General features: G+C 44.9%; 1 protein-coding gene across 2 annotated transcripts; it reads right to left on the reverse strand.

Annotated features, from left to right (window-relative positions):
• Window positions 1-34: 34 nt before the first annotated feature.
• parpbp (PARP1 binding protein) lies at window positions 35-17700 on the reverse strand. 2 transcript variants are annotated; one of them, XM_086146132.1, is made up of 11 exons: window positions 17656-17700; window positions 17194-17349; window positions 15908-16141; window positions 15682-15786; window positions 14952-15122; window positions 14682-14836; window positions 6903-7086; window positions 5601-5782; window positions 4683-4764; window positions 1665-1827; window positions 35-1098 (listed from the first exon to the last, which is right to left on the reverse strand). In XM_086146132.1, the coding sequence occupies exons 1-11, from the start codon at window positions 17671-17673 to the stop codon at window positions 776-778; spliced, it is 1773 nt and encodes a 590-aa protein (XP_086002258.1). In that variant the 5' UTR covers window positions 17674-17700; the 3' UTR covers window positions 35-775. The 2 variants fall into 2 exon arrangements, with proteins under 2 accessions (XP_086002258.1, XP_086002259.1); XM_086146133.1 differs by lacking the exon at window positions 17656-17700 and having other exon boundaries at window positions 15908-16136; window positions 17194-17343.
• Between the last annotated feature and the right edge of the window lie 53 nt (window positions 17701-17753).

Genomic DNA, 17753 nt, shown 5'->3' on the forward strand with positions numbered 1-17753 from the left:
ATCATACTTATGATTATTAACATTGTATTTACAGAGCGGATATGCGGACGGTCATTGCTATTTCTGTGAAATTAAGCAAATTAGATTGATGCTCTCCTCAGTCCTCGTCCATCACTGCAAAAAATCAGGTTGCAGTCTTTTACGCAAACTAACATGACTGTCGGAAAGGAAAACAAATCATATTTCCTCTTCAGAATCAGTCTGATGATGTCCAAACATCTGTAAATGCCAAATTCTTAGTTAGCGGGCAACAAGTCTTAACACCATAACACGGACGTAAGATTGAGGAGTTGTCCGAATGGGTATTTTCAAGACTGTACCGGATGTAGGCTAAAACATTCCCCTGGCCACCGTTCATTATGCTAAGCTAACTGGGGATTCTCCAGTTCCTGAAGAGAGAGGAGAATCTTGATTTATTTCAGGGTTATATACAGGTCTGGCTATCCCATTTAGTCAATAATTTCAACCTCGTTTGTCATCTTGGTAATGGATTTGAGATAATCCACGTTAACATTTATTAAGAATGTGCGACGATTGTCAATTAGCACCCTCCGACTGTTTGCACGGGGAAAATGGCTTTTCACCAATGTGTTGTGTCCAGAGACGACAAACACTACAGAATGCAGACCCTTTTCAAGATCCTTTCTTGAAGCTTTCCCCTTTTAAAATCCAAATTAACTGAAAGCGCGGCGTCCAGTTCAAGCCCTAAATAAGAAACGTGCGTCATTTTGTGACTGATGACTATTCAATAGAGGTTCATTTTGACATGAAATGCTCAGAGTCTGAAAAAGCTTGTTAGTTTTCCCTGACCGGCGATCAGTTTCTTCTTGCCGGGGGCCCTGCTCGGGTTCCTAGCGAGCGTTTTACTTTGAGCGCCAGCAGGCTTCTTCTTCTCCGGCGGCTGGTTTTCTGATCCGCCGTGATGATCGCAATCCACCTGCTTCCTCTTTCTGCCCTTGCTTTGCCCCTGAAGGTCGGTTTCCTTCCGGCTGCCTGAACACCCACCTCTATTCTGGGCATTTCCGCTTCTTGCCCCCGGAGCGGGACCTTTTTGTAGGCTGTCTCTCTTGTTTTTTGGACATTTGGAGGAAGGATTGGCTGGGGGGGAGGGAGAAAAAAAAATTGGAACGGAGCAAGAGCAAGTGTGACGACCTGGTAACAAAAAAAAAAAGAAAAAAAAAAAAAGGAAAGCAGTCGTGACGAAATTCCTGACGTTAGTTCCTCCTCGAGGCAGACTGTGTGTTTACTTTATGAGGCTGAAATTGAACATTTGTCTTGTAACCTGATGGAGCCGAGCCGAAATTCCCACAGAACAAAAGACAGAAGGGAAAATGGGCAAAAGCCTGTGAGAGTGTGTGCTTTTTGGACTTTACTACAGATGTGGGGGTGAGCAGGTTTTATAGAATGGCGATTCATTTAATGGCTGATGGTAAGTACCAGTCCCTGAGCAGGGACCGGGAAGGGTTCAAGGCCAAAGCGGAGAAGGTGTGCCTGGGCCTCCGTCCAGCTGTGCGGCTGGATCGGCGCCCAGGTGATCTGATGATCAGCTCTGTGAGCTGCGCGGAGGGGAAAAAAAAAAAAAAACAAGTCTATCCCGGCGGATATAAAACGCCGCATGGCGCGATGTGCGAGCACGCCCAAGCGTACGCGTCGACGATGGGTACCTGAGTCGGAGTCATCCGAATCCGGAACTTTTGCGCGCCTCGGCGCCGGGTGCACGCGGGTGGTCGCCTGACTTGCGCTCGGGAAGTCCAGTGCTCGGCTCAGAGGCGGCTGGTCATCCTTGTAGGTGCAGGCAAACTGCGATGGGATGACTCTGTCTGCGGTCTGGATTAATAAATGAAGACTAAAATAAATTGATTTAAAAAACAAACAAACAAAAAAAAAAAAAACCTTAGCAGTTGTTGGTGGTGTGGTTATTGGGTGCCAGCTCCGTTCAGAACAAATAAACATTCAAAAATAATTAATCAGGAGCGAGAATGATAAAACAAACAGCAATTCTGCACTAGATGGTGTTAATTCCATAACAATAAGTCGTAAGTCAATTTTAGCTGCTTTGTTTCGTTAAGGCCAATCAAGTAACAGGACATAATTAGAGAATTATTAGAGAGAAACACTATTTAAGCATGTAAAAAACTATGGCAAAATTTATCACATCTAAATTTGCCCCCTCTCCATCAATAATTGCAAACAGAAACAGAATGATTGATGGTTGGGGGACAAAACAAACAAAAAAATAAAATAAAAATGCAATGATGTGAAATGCACATAAAGGATTGTTGTTGATGGAAATACTTTCTGACAGCTGCTGGCCAGTCCTTGGGTATTTGATACTTTGCCAAATTTAAAATTTCACAAACTTGCTACTGCTGCATATAGAAACCAAAAAATAAAATAAAATGACCGAAAACAGTAGTGACTGCTCCTATTTGCTGTTCGTAAATAAAAGGCTGATCACAGATGCTAACTGAGACAGTTGCTAACTGAGTCAATGACGAGTGTCGATTCTTTCCCCGTCAAGACGGGCGCGTCCTCAAACAAGTCACAGGCCTGCACCTGTGGGACCTCAGACTATCTTAATGAATTTTCTGCCGCCGCTTATTGCTGTATTCAAAACTAAGCTCGAACGAGTCCAAAGACATGGGTCCGACATGACTGGAGATGTGATCGATGCAAAGTTTTCAACGTCCATGGATGGATGTCTTTACTAGAGTTTATGTATTTGGAGGGTCACTAATAGGAGCACCGAAATGACGAGGAAAACATGACACCAACTTTTCTGGAGCCCCGATGGCAATATGTGAATTGAGAACCAGTTTCATGACAGCCTTTTCCAGGAAAAAGGATACTAACAATTTTGTGTCGATTTACGATGTTTACTTGAGCTGTTGCAGACGCACAATACGGCAGTTGTCCTCAGATTAATGGTCACGTTTAAAGTGGCGGCTCATTAAATGGCCACGTTTGGCAGAAGAGAAAAAAAAAAAAAAAAAAATTAGCTTTAACCCAGTGAGCGATGCTAAAGATTTCAACCCGGGCTCTGCGGCGCACGGATCCGAGGCTTTCATCCACGTTTGATCTGCGTCTGCCTGGGATTATCACAATCCAAGGATTTCACCCATCAGGCCAGTGGGCCACAGTAGGGAGGAGAAATCCGAGTGAGAGAGAGCGGGGAGGAAAAAAAAAAAAAAAAAAAAAACTGCAAGCAAATCTGGGTGGGTCCGTTAAGCACAAAGGGATCAAAGCTTCAGTGCTTTTCAAAAGAACTTAAAAAAAAAAAAAAAAAGCACCTAAAACAACAGCAAACCCTCTTCAAGAGCGGGCCCAGGAAATTTATGCTGCCCTCTTTGCATGAGAGTCCAACATATCTGAAACGCCAAAGAAACAATGGGAGGGGATGGAAGAGTGAACACGGCCAAACCATGGCTGACGGAGAACATCTAATCCAATTACGGCAGGTGGGAGCCCAACGTGGCACCATGCGGTCAGACGGCCCTCATTCCTCAGGAGAGTTTTTTGTCCTCGGATAAACCCGGTGGACTGCGTGCCCCGCGGCCGGAGACGCCTCGGCGAGGCTTTCAGCAGGGCACTTCCAAAAAAAGCAGGTGCAGGCACAACAGGTGCCCCTGCTACCGTCTTCGGACCTTCGGATGAAAAGGACGGAGCAGCAGAAGGACGGGAATAAAAACGAGCAAACAAACAAAACCGCGATATAAAGAGTTTTAGTCTTCCGACGGTGTGTCCGGATCGCCTACGGCTCGGAGAAAAAAGGATTTGGACTCGGCCTAAAAAAACGCAGGAACTAAATATGTCCGTTTCTGCGTGTGCCAGTTGACGTCAGGACGTGATGAAACCGCCGGCGAGGGCCGGGGATAAAGTCATTCGACAGACAACAGGAAACAATAACCTTTCAAGTTTCCCTTGCTATTCGAGTTACGCGACTGATATGGCACCCTCAAAGTGAACTTGATGCAGAAAGCTTCCGCTCGCAGAGTTCAGGATGCGGTGAGCTGCCCAGGGACCATTACAGCACACTCAAACAGGAAGGCAGCCAGAGTGCGGGGAGCTAAAATGACATCTGCTAGCACGATCACACAGCGGAGCCATTTTCGCGAAATGCGTTTAGCATACATGTTCGAGCGGACGCTCGCACGGTGCGCGGCTACCTCGCGGCCTTCGGATCTGAAGCTTTGTTTTGGAATTGGGGGGGCGGGAGGGGAGGGGCATGTGTTCGGCACGCCTCCTCGCACACGAACGACGAAGAGAGAATCGGCGAAATGGCGAAAGTTGAGGCGGTGGAACCGCTGAGCTCACATCCGGAAAGGAGGGAAGATGTTGGGATCGGAGGTACGCCATGTTATATTGTGCACTGTAAGCAGCAACTCCGAAACCCTGACAACAGGGTGACCGGCCTAATGGGTTCCCCCCCCCCCCCCGGCGAACGAGCCGCTTTATGCCACGGAGTTTGAGCGCGGCGCCCTCGAACCAACACCGAGAGCCAAAACACAGCTGTGCAAACGGTCAGTTAAGATGTGAGCTTCAGCTAAGCAAATAAATAATATAATACCGGGGAGAAATTACAGGATGTAAAGACATTATTCTCAATGTTTGTACATCTGATTCAATTTGAAGCAACTCATGGTTCGGATTTGGGTCTCTTGGATGGAGGGGGCCCACTTTACCTTGGGTTTGGGAAGGCCGAGTCGACTCTGGACTCTGTTCTTTAGGGGTTCTGGAGAGCGTCCAGTAGACACTTCGGGAGACCTGGGGAGCGAGCCGCAGCGGGGGGAAAAGACAAGAGGCTTGTTTATTATGAAGAAGGGGAGAAGTTTACGCCGTCTTGCTAAACGTTAATTCCGCCCGCTATTTCGGCACGGCCAACGCGAGAGATCCCGCACCGAGGCAGGGTGGAGCTTCCTCAACAGCCTGGACGCCAGCCATTCAATGCCATCCGCCTCCTATACTGATGTAGCACCCCCTCCCCCCCCAAAAAAAACAAACAAACAAAAAAAAAAAAACGCAGCCACCGGCTATTTCGGATGTTCGCCCAGGAATTATTAGTGCTTGGGGGGGGGATTCCCCTCAGTGGTGAGACCAGCGATGATGTATGGACTAGAAACTGTTACAATGACCAAAAGACAGCAGGCAGAACTAGAGGTTGCAGCGATGAGGATGTTGAGGTTCTCTTTGGGAGTGACCAGGATGGATAGGATCAGGAATGAGGCTATAAGAGGAACAGCACATGTTAGAGATTTTGGAGAGAAGGTCAGAGAAGCCAGACTGAGATGGTTCGGTCATGTACAGAGGAGATATAGTGAATATATTGGTAGACGGATGCTGGAATTGGAGCTGCCAGGCGAGAGGTCTCGAGGAAGACCAAAGAGAAGATTTATGGACGTAAGTGAGAGAGGATATGAAGGTAGTTGGTGTGAAAGAGGAGGATACAGAGAATAGGGTTAGATGGAGAAAGTTGATTCGCTGTGGCGACTCCTGACGGGAAAAGCCGAAAGAAGAAGAAGAAGGATGGTTATGAGGGGGAGTTGTACTGATCTGCGAAGGCCTAATCGCTGTGTTCCTTGTGACAGGCCGACATCGCGTACCTGTACAGCGCGAGGACGGAGGTCCCGTCGGGGCCGCAAAGGACGGGCGCGTCCTCCAGGAGCACGTCAGCCTTGTTCTGGGACGGCGGCGCCAGGGCCTCTTCGTCCAGCAGCGCCATCAGCACCTTCACGGTCTCCCGGCCGCCGTATGCAGTGGCGCGATTCACTGCAAAAGCTTTTGGCTGGAGAGAGGCGGGGGCACAAAAGCATTAAAAGAAACAAAAACAAAGCACACAACCACCAGTCAGTAGGCAGTTAAGTCACATATAACTGGTGCCGGGCGGTCGATGAAATTTCACTTCACTTCACTCATGAGTTGGGCCTGAGATTCAGGCTGCGCCAAACAATTATTTTCATTATCAACAATCGATTAGTTGTTTGGTCCAAAACATCAGGGGGAGAAAAAAGGAAAAAAAAAAAAAGGGGGAAAAATGTCCATCTCTGTCTCCCAAAACCAAGAATGAGGTCTTTAAATGTTTTGTTCTAACCAACACACAACCGCAAGATATTGAGTTACTGTCATGGAGGACAATAGAAACCAGAAAATATTGACATTTAACAAACTGAAATCAGAGAAACTGGACGTGTTCTGCTAGTTTGGCAAGCGATTGATTAATCTAGTAATTGTTGCAGCCTCTTCTAATGAGAGCTGCCACGATCAATCAGTTGGCGGTAAACTAATAGCTTAATCCATGTTTTGATAATCTGTTTGCGTCATATTCAGGAACACGAGGGCAAAACTCTCATTTCCTGCTCGACAAATTTCAAATGTTTTTATGGTTTCTTCACCTTTCTGTGACAGTAAGTTGAATACGGTTGGATTGTTGTGGACATTTGATGCCGTCATCTGGGCGTTTTGGGGGAAACAGCGATCAGCATTCTTCACCACACATTAGAAGACAGATTAATTGATAATGAAAATAATAGCTACAGAATTTCCAGTGATTATAATAACAAGATAATAAAGATGGAATAGTAATTGTGCTCGGCTTTTGCGATTGAATGACGGGGGGGGGGGGGGGGGGGAGCTTTGTTCGGCAGGATAGATGAGACCGGCGTAGGAACGCGCTGGTTTCAAGGACTCCGGCGAAAAAACAACAAGCGCCGTGTCTCCAAAGTCAACGTGAAAATGTGTTAAATATTGACCAAAATAATCATCGTGTTGGTCGTTGCCAAATCCACCGGTGCTCGTTGTATAAAAAGGAAAATACAGCGGCTCCTGTATGAAAGTATGCCTTTCAGAACCGACGCAAAAGCCAAAACTGCGGCTCGCTGGCTGGACAGAGGAGGTTTGTATGTTACCCTGGCAGGGCTTATCCCCATTACTCCACCATTAGCAGTCTGCTTCTGGATTTGGTGTAGCTGGCAGAGCCTGTCCTTCAGCTCCTGCGCCGTCTCTTCGGTCGCGGCGGCAACCGAGTCCCGGCCCTCACATCCTTTCGTCAGAGCCTTCCGGATGGTGTCCACCAGTCTGTCGCCGCAGGCGCTGAAATTGAAGCGCAGGTGACGGCGGTGTCATTTTGGGGGAGAGGTTTTTCGCCGCGCTACTTCGGCTGGGTGAAATTTTTAGCGAGGCGTTGTCTTGCCTCTGCGGAAGAGAGGTTTTCATCTGGATGGAATTAATAGTGTCCAAGGGGATCAGCCAAAATATGCAACATAAATAACCGTTAAAAACTGGAAACCCGGGGCGTTAATCTGAATGGCTTTAAAAGATATATTGCACCTTGACTTTCGATTCATAGGATACCATTTCAAAAAGCTCAAAGTGATTTTTTCTTTCACTCGGGCTTTATTTCACTTTAACAGTTTTCACAGTGTTAAGACTTGAGAAGCAGAAAATATGGTGCGAATTAAAGCCCGGCCAGTGGTCAACTTTTGGGGCAAATTTTTTTTGTATTGTATATCAGTTTAGGAGCGTCTTGTAAAAAAAAAAAAAAAAAAAAAAAAAAAAAAAGAAAATCCAATATCACAGTTCATATTCGGGCTGCAGTTAAATGTCGTATTTCTACAGATGATAGCGTTGAAGAAGAGATAAGACCAGCTGTGGCGGAGGACTATTTAATGTCGGATAGTGTAAACTTGATGTTTGAGAGACATCCGACAGATGTTGCATTTAAGCTGAAAATAAATACTGGTCAAAGGAATAAATGTCATAGGAAAAAAAAAGAAGAAGCCAATGCTGTACCTCATAAGAAGAGTATGTCAACATTAAGACATTAAGGTATCAGTTTTCAGGGCTGAAAAAAAATTAGATGTTGGATTTTGGCTAGAGAGAGAAAACAAAGTGAAAATGGGCAAAATGAGACAATATATCAAAACTTTGGCACGAGCGGATACTGATACGCCAACCTAAACTCTAGCAAATAAAGATCTAAACAACGTGGGTGTCCAGCCGAGTGCCTGCTGGGGATTTATATTAAAAATTGATCGGATTTTGTACGTATCAAATATTTATTTTCACACCAGCCAAACTATCACACCCATGCTCTTGACGGAATCCGCGAAAGGCCCGATGTCAGCTCATTTTTAATCAGCTGACCGAAAGCAGGCACTGCGTCACTGCAACTGGCTGTATGAACCCTGGGATATTTTCTTTTACACGGCTTTCCGTGTGTTTATGTCTGCGTCCTGGGGTCTCGGAACCAAAACAACACATCACTCATGTGCATTTCTAGCAGGCAGCGACAGCGCAGTGTATTGTGGAGGAGGGGAAAAAAAAAAAAAAAAAAAAAAAAAAAGATGGCAGTAAGGTGGAAGAGGCGGCGGTCCAACCCTGAATAAGCTCTGATGTGAGCGAGCGGGGATCAGTAACAGAATCATTTGGGAAAACAGATGTTCAGTGAACAAGGGGCCCTGAACTCTCCGTAGAAGGTGTTTGTATGAGGAAATACAGTACTCCGCTGAGAGCGTAAAATGCACAGACCGTTGAAAGACACATGTTGACCGAGTTCATCAGTGTCTCATCAGCCTGCGTGAACCGAGAACCCTCGGCAGAGCATTGAGGATCCAATCCACTACTATACAAACATCAGCGTGTTGTTATGGCTTGGGCTGAGCGAAGGCGTTGCGGGGCGTCGCGAGCCCCCGCCCTCGCGTGATTAAATGGCTAAATCATTTCTGATAGCCACTTTTGTTGTGCTGCCAGAGGCCTGCGCGTCCCAAATAATAGAAAACGCTGAGGGGAAAAATACCTGCGCGGACCGAGATTTCGGTGCGATTTCATCAAAGTGGGCGCGCTGAGCCGGGATCACATGGACGGGCTTTGATGTGGTGATGACAAACACGTTTTAGCAATCTAAATGTTATGTCAGGTTTGGATGGAAGTCATTACAGGGTTTGTTTGGTTTGTTTTTTTTTTGGGGGGGGGGGGGAGCAAACTAAGCGGTAGGGGCGATGAACAGGTGCATTGCATGATCACAGATGCAATTGATGTGCGCGGGTGCCGGCCGTGCCCGCTGACCCGATGCACTTCTGCTCGAATACTCTCCTATTTTTCAACTTGAAATGAAATAAAAAGAACATTAAAAAAAAAAAAAAAAAAAAGAAAATCCGATGCCATTCGTTATCTGTATCAGACCTTTTGTTTTGCAGTGGAAAAAAATCATAATGATAATGAATATGTGCTCGATGTGTAACATTTGAAAATTGGAATGGACATTTGGAAAAAGAGATTGTACTTGTGTTATGAATGAGACTATTTGGTTTTTTAGCTCCGTTTAACAGCAAGGCTGTTTTGTGATTCTCTCTCATTTGGAAATTTTCAAAACTTTCTATGAACTGCTCCAAACCCTTGGAAATGCCATGAGCAAACTGTCGTGAAATTAGCAAAACGATTCCACTGAAATGTCCAAAATGCCAGCAAGATGTTACCTTGACGGAGTAGAAGAATGCAAATAGAAACTTCTTTGACTCAACAGTTAAAGGTCATTTCCACGATGCTCTGACGGATTTCTTTATTTTTTAATGTGAGGGCTTTTGAAATGCACCTTTTCATTATCCCGGGGAGCAGCCAATTTATTTGTGTTGATTGAGAAAGGCCAAAGAAGACAGTGCGAGGCCACGGATGTAGGAGTTTCAGATGCCCCGACATGTCGGAGGGCTCTGGACGTTGGCCCAATAGGCCTGGTGGTCGGTCCGTGCTCACGCTAGACGTGGAAAAGCACAGCGTTTTCTGAGGGGGTTTGAGAGACGATAATAAAGCATGGTCAACCTAAAAGCTACAAGCCCATCTCCAAAGAGCTTGATGTTCCTGTGACTGACGTTGCCAATAATATCAATATGTTTGAGGCCCGAGTGATTGTAGCCAGCAGCCCTGGATGTGGTCACGAAAGCAAAACCGACCCAAGATTGAAGACGAGGATTGTTTGAATGGCGGAGAAAGAACCAAGGAAAACTTGAAAAAGACTCGAGCTGACCTTCGAGCTCAAGGTGCAACCATTTCAAATTGCGATGTCCATTTATGACTGGCTGAAAATGGCAGAAAGTTCGGGAAGAGCCCGAGAGAAAAAGCGACGGCCCGTAGCCGGACTGGAGATGACAGCGAAAATACGTGCTGACAAGCGAGTCCTTCGGAGGGCATCTTTTGAACAAGCTGAAACTAAGGGTTTTTTATTGGAAGACCAAAAGGGACACCTTTCAGGAAAGCAATCCCTATCCTCAGCTCCATGGCTGTCCTTTTCATTACGTCCAAGGAGATTTAACAGCCGGTCTTGCTCCGACGACTAAACAACAGCACTAAAGAGCTGAGAGGGGGAAATGAGGCCGGGAATGAGAGGTGAAATGTCTCTTAATGCAACAAAGTCCAGTTGCCCTTAATTTCACTTTTCTTGGAAAGCTCTTACAAATCCCACAAGCTACGTGCTCGCAGAAAACCAAACAAGGCTTTCTAGGAAAGTAACACCATGCCTATTACGAAACACCGAGAGGGCTTGCGGATGCTCGGGGATCGTATTGTTGGCTGTGGCAGCGGTGCCTTGGAATCCGGGCAGGGCACGTTGTAATCAAGCATTTGGAAGAAAACACACGGGCCTGGTGTCAAAAATCTTTGTCCCGCTTGCAGGTCATAATGACCTACAAAAAAATTCCCCCCACAAAACAAAAACAAAAAATCACAGAAGAGCGAGCATGAAGAAAACACCACTGAAGCGACGATCCTGAGCCACGATGAGCATCCAGCGTTCACGGAAAGCGAAAAAACCTATGGCCGTGAAACGTCACAAAAGTGCAGAGGAGGCAGCAAGCATGCATGTTCATGCTATCTTGCAGGAGCAACACCTTAAACCAAGAATAGGAGTATGCCTATTTTGATTTGTCCCCCCCCTTTGGGTAAAAGGATACTGAAACCCAAATATTTGTATTTCCCTTGTTGGCTCCCTCATCATTCAGCTAAATTTAATCAAATTCAAATGTGACAATCAGTAATCAGCAAAATATTGGTAATGATGATTAAAAACAGGGAGCGTGTACACGGTTTAGTCACTGCAGTATTTGCCTATTGAAACCACCAAAACTGGAGAAACTTGCAGTAGCAGTGAAACTGTAAATTGTACCAGTTAAGTTTTCTCAAATCCCCATGAAAACATTTCAGATATACGTACACATTTGAGCCCATAATGAGAGGATTAAAAGGACAAACAGACCCACGGTTGACCCTAATAAAAAACACTGGGATGCTGTAACTTGGGAGTTTGGTTACTGTTCAGATGCCTGGTGAAATTCTGGATGGACTTGACGGGACCACAGACAGGAAGATTGCCACAAGTCGAAGTGGCTTGATGGTCTCCTGGTTTAGCATGAGGTAGCACTTCACCAGAGCGAATCCGCTCTTGATGAGTTCCTAGAATTCATAATTTGGTCTGGAGTTCAGATGCTATTTTCAATTAGGACCAGGGCCACCATCACAAAATCTTCCAAGTGGTACAGACAAAACAAACAAAAAAAAAAACCAAAACACACGTGTGGCTGAGTGAAAGACAGATTTATATTGATTTAACTTGAAATTCTCATTTAAGAAAATCTTCTTTTCGTTTTGGCTTTTCCCTTCAGGGGTCACCACAGCGAATCAACCTTCTCCATCTAACTCTACTCTCTGTATACCAACTAACTTCTCTCTCATTACATCCGTTATCTTCTCTTTGGTCGTCCTCCAGGCCTCCGGCCTGACAGCTCCAATTCCAGCATCTGCCTACCAATATGTTCACTATCCCTCCTCTGTACATCACCCTTCCATCTCAGTCTTCTCTGTCCTTCTTTCCAAAACATCTAACATGTACTGTCCCTCCGATGGACTAATTCCTGAATCTGTCCATTCTCGTCACTCCCACAGAGAACCTTGGCATCTTCATCTCTGTGACCTCTAGCTTTGCCTCCTGTCTTTTTGTCATTGTTACTGTTTCTAGTCCATACAGCAATGCTGGTCTCACCACTGTCTTGTACGGTTTTCCTATCAATCTTGCTGATAATCTATCGCATAGTACCCCTGACACTTTTCTCCACGCATTCCAACCTGCCTGAACCTGTTTCTTTATCTCTTTTCCACACTCTGTTGCTCTGGACTTTCGATCATAAGTACTAGAAATCCTCCAATTTCTTGATCTCCACTCCCTGTAGCCTCACCCTTCTACCCGGGTTCCTCTCGTTTACACGCACATATATTCTGTCTTGCTGCGATTAACCTCTCCTTTCCTCCGCCCCTCAAGATATTCCTCAACCTGCTCCCTGGTCTCATTACAGATCATAATGTCATCTGCAAACACCCGGTTAAGAAAATAAATCCCATAAAAATCCTGCTTATTGAATTGGGAAAACAACGTTGGCAGCTGTACAGAGAAACTAGACCGAAAGGTCAGAAACAACTGAGATGTGTAGCCAAATCGCAAACTATTTTGTTCTCGAAATCAGTTTTCTGACGAGGCCTCAAGGTACAGCAGCTGCACGGAGCCTCGGGCCTCAGCTTGATTATTTCATGGCATGAAACTATTACGTCATGCAAATGCAGTGACTGAAGACACAACATTACATGATGGTTTTGGAAGGTGTCTTTGGTGGTACCCTATCATGGGTGCATGGACCGGTACCAATCTGAGGGGATTTGATACACAGCATACAGTGGAAATGACTTTCAGGTCCCGGGGTGTGATAACCACACCGGTTCGGGTGCAGACATATACAGCAAAATTTGGCCTGTGCCATACTCCATTGCCAAAATAAACAATATGACACTTTCATTGTCAGTGTAAAAAGTGCTCTAGATTGATTGATATCTTTCTCTGGGAATAATGGGATTCCCTCAGATTGACATCTTCCTCTGCCTGTCAAGCTTGTTTTAGTCACGATAGACTCGCCCAAATATTAGATGGCCTCAAACTAGCAAAAATCAGTGTGTTTTTTTCTGTTTGTTTTTTATAGAGGGCTTTGGCAAGTTTTTTTTTTGTTTTTTTTTTTGCAAAGGGGAAAGACGCCCAGTAAACAGACAAAGGAAGGCTGCATTTAAAAAGACAATTTGAGGAGTCCTACCTAAAATACAAGGTTTATCATGAAAGGTCACGTTAGATGTTTTGGAGAGAAGGTCAGAGAAGCCAGACTGATATAGTTCAGTCATGTACAGAGGAGCGATAGTGAATATATTGGTAGAAGGATGCTGGACTTGGAGCTGCCAGGCAGGAGGTCTCGAGGAAGACCGAAGAGAGGATTTATGGACGTAGTGAGAGAGGATATGAAGGTAGTTGGTGTGAGAGAGGAGGATGCAGAGAACAGGGTTAGATAGAGAAGGTTGATTCGCTGTGGAGACGAAGACGAATCTCGACGGGTCATACTCCTGCGTTAAGCTCTGAGAGTGGTAATTTTTTACGAATTATAATGGGCGGCACAGTGGCGCAGTGGCTCGAGCTGCAGTTCGATTCCGACGAGGGGACCTTTCTGTGTGGAGTTTGCGTTTGCGAAAAAATTGCCCCGAAGGAGCGAGTGAATGTTGTCTGTCTTTGTATGAGGCCGTGATTGACTGGCGACCAGTCAAGGGTGTACCCTTCCTCTCGCCTGATGACAGCTGGGATAGGCTCCAGCATCTCCCGCGACCCTGAGTGCAGGATAAGTGGTAGAAGATGGATGGATACATATTTATTCTTTACGTCGGTCGGATTTAATTTTGTTGTGTTTGTTATCCGCACACCTAGAGCTGGTTCATGATAATATTCTCTGACAGGTAAACGGTCCGTGGCACAAAAACCGTACCATAGCGCCAGGCCAACTAGCAGAGGCGAGTGTGTGTCATAGAGGAAGAAAGATGTGTCGTGCGAAAGCAGTGATCCCTTTGGTGAGGCTACGGTCAGCGTGCTGTCCTGTGTGCATCGGCAGCATGATAAGCTAACTTGCTGCCAGATGTACTTTAATTCAAAACAGACAGTTATTGGAGCAGTACCAACTCCTCTACTCTGGCGTTGCTGTTGTGAGGAGCAGGTTGCTGCAGACCCAGAGACAGCGATTTTGGGACTACATTTATGGGACCAGGCTTCATGCAGAAACGCTTTTCTGTTTAGGGTCTTGTGATTAGTTGAGTGATCCTGTCATGATTGAGAAGTGCTTTAAAATTGCATGTTCAGCCCAACTTGCAGTCTCATAAACCGAGTAATAGAGTTGTCTCGGGTGAATTCTAAGTGGCTTTACTACACCAAACTGTTAGCGGGCACATGCAAGTGAGCAGCTTGATTTGTTGTAACATTGGCTGTAGGGCTGCGGTCCTGGAACTTGCGTCTCCGGATCTGCATTAGTGCAAAAGAGGTTCTTATCCCAGAGTATTTCTTTAAATTTCACTAGATTCATTTATCGTATAAACGTATGATGTATGAGAGACCAATATGTGCTGTGCAGGAAAGGGTGACTCATTTGTAGCTCGGAGTTTTAAGTCATTTGTCTTCTCCAGTTATTACAGAGTTGAATTGCCACTATTTGACATTTGGCTCATGCTTTAAGCTCAAGTACATCCGTCCCTCCCCGCCCCAACATTCACAGCTGATTCTGAACAAACAAGGCATGAAACTGAAAAAAAAAAGTGAGAGGAAGCCTAGATGAAGCTATATTGTGTACCTTGGGTCAGGAGTCTCCCCCAGTATTTCCTCCAGGTTGTCTAGAAACTGGACAAAGTTAGACAGGCCCTTGACATGTTTCCTCAGTGGGTCAGACAGGGCTGGAGCGTAGCCTTTCCCGCCGAGCTGGATGGCCCTCACAAAAGATGTCACGGCCTGTGAGTGTGGGAAAGAGTTTTGCCAATTTGAAAATCACGGCTTTGGTTTTCCTGTGACGTGGAGTGTGAATACATCATCACATGTGTCGGCGAATGGTGATGGTTTTTCATACCAGGAAAAGAGATGTGCTGTTGCTTTGCGCGGCGTGCTTTATGTCAGTAAATGCCTGTCGTCCGAGCGCGCGGCTAGGGATGTCCAAGGTCAGCGCCAAGGCCATGTCATTCTTGGTGTTCACAAGTAAATTCAAATAGGAGCAGAAAACCCTTCTCACTGCCGCTTTCACCTATTGGTACAGCATTAAAAAAATAAAAAATAAATAATAATAATCAATCATTTCTATCTATCAATCTAATGTAATAACTATTCCTATCTATCTAGACCAGTTTCTCTGGTCTAGATAGGAGTAGTAGTATGTAAATATAATCCTGTAGAAACACTATGCCAACGACCACCACACTGAACAAGTGCGATTTTGCATGTTTGTGGAGGTAGAAAAAAAATTAGATCCGTGATTAGCAAATTTATTACTTTTTTGAAAATAAGCAGAGGTGTAAAAGACAAAAAGCAAAAAAAAAGCAAAAAAAAAAAAAAACACAAATGTGGGCGCTGATAGTTATGTTGTACTTAATGAGAATAAAAGCACAGTTTCATCTCAAAGTTAACTATTCAAAAATATTCACTACGTGTCATAATACTGTCTATTCCTGTGCAAAGTATGTTTCTGAAAATTGCATATGACTCTATAAAATAAGAAACAAAACCTTCAGAGAGAGGGGAAGAGCAACAGAATGGATTCCTTTTGGCCATAGCCGCTCTGGTGCATGTAATACCACAAAGTGTACCTGTGCCCTGCACGGCCGGCTTCTACTGGACGGGGTCGATGGGACTGAGGAGTCAGGACACTCCGGGTTCTCCATTTTGCCCGAGAGGAATTCGAACAGCTGGCTCTTGGCGGATGAATAAAAGCATAATTATAGCAATAAATTAACTGGCGTTATCTCCAACTCGGTAGCTAAACCGATCCACGACGATCGACATCAACGCGATTTCAAATCAGCCCCCACTCACCGGGCTCACGCGCTCGTTTGGGTCCGAGTCCACCCTCAGCTGTTTATACATGGAGAGGATATCGACCAGATCAACCGTGTTGGTGCGCTTCAGGAAGGACCCGTACGCTCCCAGGATGAGATCATAGTCCTCCGAGCGTGCAAAGTCGGGGGGCGGCAGGTGAAGTTTGTCTCGCAGTAAGTGTTTCCAGGCCATCAAGACATCACTCAGAGCCACTTTGAACTCCCCTCTTTGCTGTCACAGAAGGAGAGAAAACAGTGAGAGCAGCAGCCATAATTACTGACGGCCTGGAACCAATCAGTTCAAAAGAAGAGACCGTCTCCCGCAGTCCAAAAATGGGCCATGAGCGGTCTCAGCCGGAAATCTGCGGTAATGTCATCACTTCTACACTTGATGACAGTCTGCCTGATGGTTCAATTCAACTATGCCATGATGATGTGGATTGGCTTCCAGTGGCCTCGTATTTGAGGAGTCATAATGCAGCACAGGAAAACAAGAGAATGCTTGAGTCATGAATGAAGGGACTTGAACTTTTATTTGCTACAGCAAATGAAAAACAACTGGAGCTGGTTGTTTTGAGTAATATTGTTATTGAGAGGTCCTTTTTCTGATTGACAGATCACGCTATCTGCTTAAGTATGGGAAACCATGTGCAAGACACACAAAAAATAAATTAAGTGTCATAATGAATATTTTCTTTTTTTTTTTTTTTTTAAGATGATTACATTCAGATTTTCCAGGCGATTTCGTGTCAAATTAGAAGGCAAATTTTTAAAAAGTGGCTGCCAATTTACTCACGACATTTTCCCATTACTTTGGAAAAACAAATTAGCTAAGAGGTTTTCTAATTTAGCCAAAATTGTTGTAAATCAAAAACATTTTGCCAGACCATGAGCTATGTCTGGATGTCAATAAAATTATGCGTCACTTTTTTTTTTTTTCCCAATATATATTGTTGCTCTATGTTGATATATTAACTCACTCTGAGATCATCTGATGATCATAAATCAACCTGTGCATACTTTTCAATAAAACATTTCTATTGCAAAGAATACCACATTAATTCTCGAGACTGCTGCAAAAGCCGTATAGCGTTTGGTACAGAATGAGAAGTCAATTAGTATTTCAATAGAACATTTATGCAGATACTTGTGCCGGTTGTCATCCATTGATGAAGTCACATTGCTGGGAGTGCCGATCAGTATTCAGACCCTCTATTGGGGAGCAAAGTGTTTGGGGATTAATAAAAAGGAGGCCTCTTGCACACAGATACTGACAACTGTTACCTGTTTGTTGACATCTGCCATGGCGAGCTGCAACACCATCAGCATGCCATCAGCACCGAGGACTGTTGTTCTCTCAGACTGCAAAACACGGTGACACTCTCCTCTGACAGTCTTCACAATCTCCTTTAAACGGTCTCCGATGGACTCCATTGTCCCCTGAGATAGAATAAAAGGATTGAAAAAACAAATTCATTCAAGACATCAAACATATCAAGGCATAAGGGACTTCTCTAACAAGAGTGCTTCACGAATCACAAACACAAAAATCATACACAATTATACAGTCCCTTTTTCTTGAATCTACGAGGAAAGATGATAAGCTTATTGACATACAACGTGGGACAAAGTGTTTATTTCAAACACTATTAAGTTTCCTTGTCCTCTCATCTACGTCAGGGTGTAACAAATACACAGCTAGGAACTTGCAAATTTCACAAAATACTTTTTAATATGTATACAAACCCGTGCTTTTTGCTCCATCAACACACGTCCACGGCAAGAGGCAGATGTTTTGAATTTTTAAATTGCCGATGACGGTTACCGCATAGTGACCAATGAGC

Source organism: Fistularia commersonii, chromosome 5, assembly GCF_037954325.1.
Source record: "Fistularia commersonii isolate RoL2024-O1a breed Wild chromosome 5, RoL_Fcom_v1.0, whole genome shotgun sequence".
Classification (NCBI taxonomy): Eukaryota; Metazoa; Chordata; class Actinopteri; order Syngnathiformes; family Fistulariidae; genus Fistularia; species Fistularia commersonii.

Excerpts from the sequence above, each read along its gene's own strand:
- parpbp (XM_086146132.1), bottom strand. Across the intron at positions 1,828-4,682 it reads TCGGCCTTCCCAAACCCAAG|ACCGCAGACAGAGTCATCCC; the intron begins GTAAAGTGGGCC and ends TTATTAATCCAG. Across the intron at positions 1,099-1,664 it reads TTCGGATGACTCCGACTCAG|CCAATCCTTCCTCCAAATGT; the intron begins GTACCCATCGTC and ends CCTCCCCCCCAG.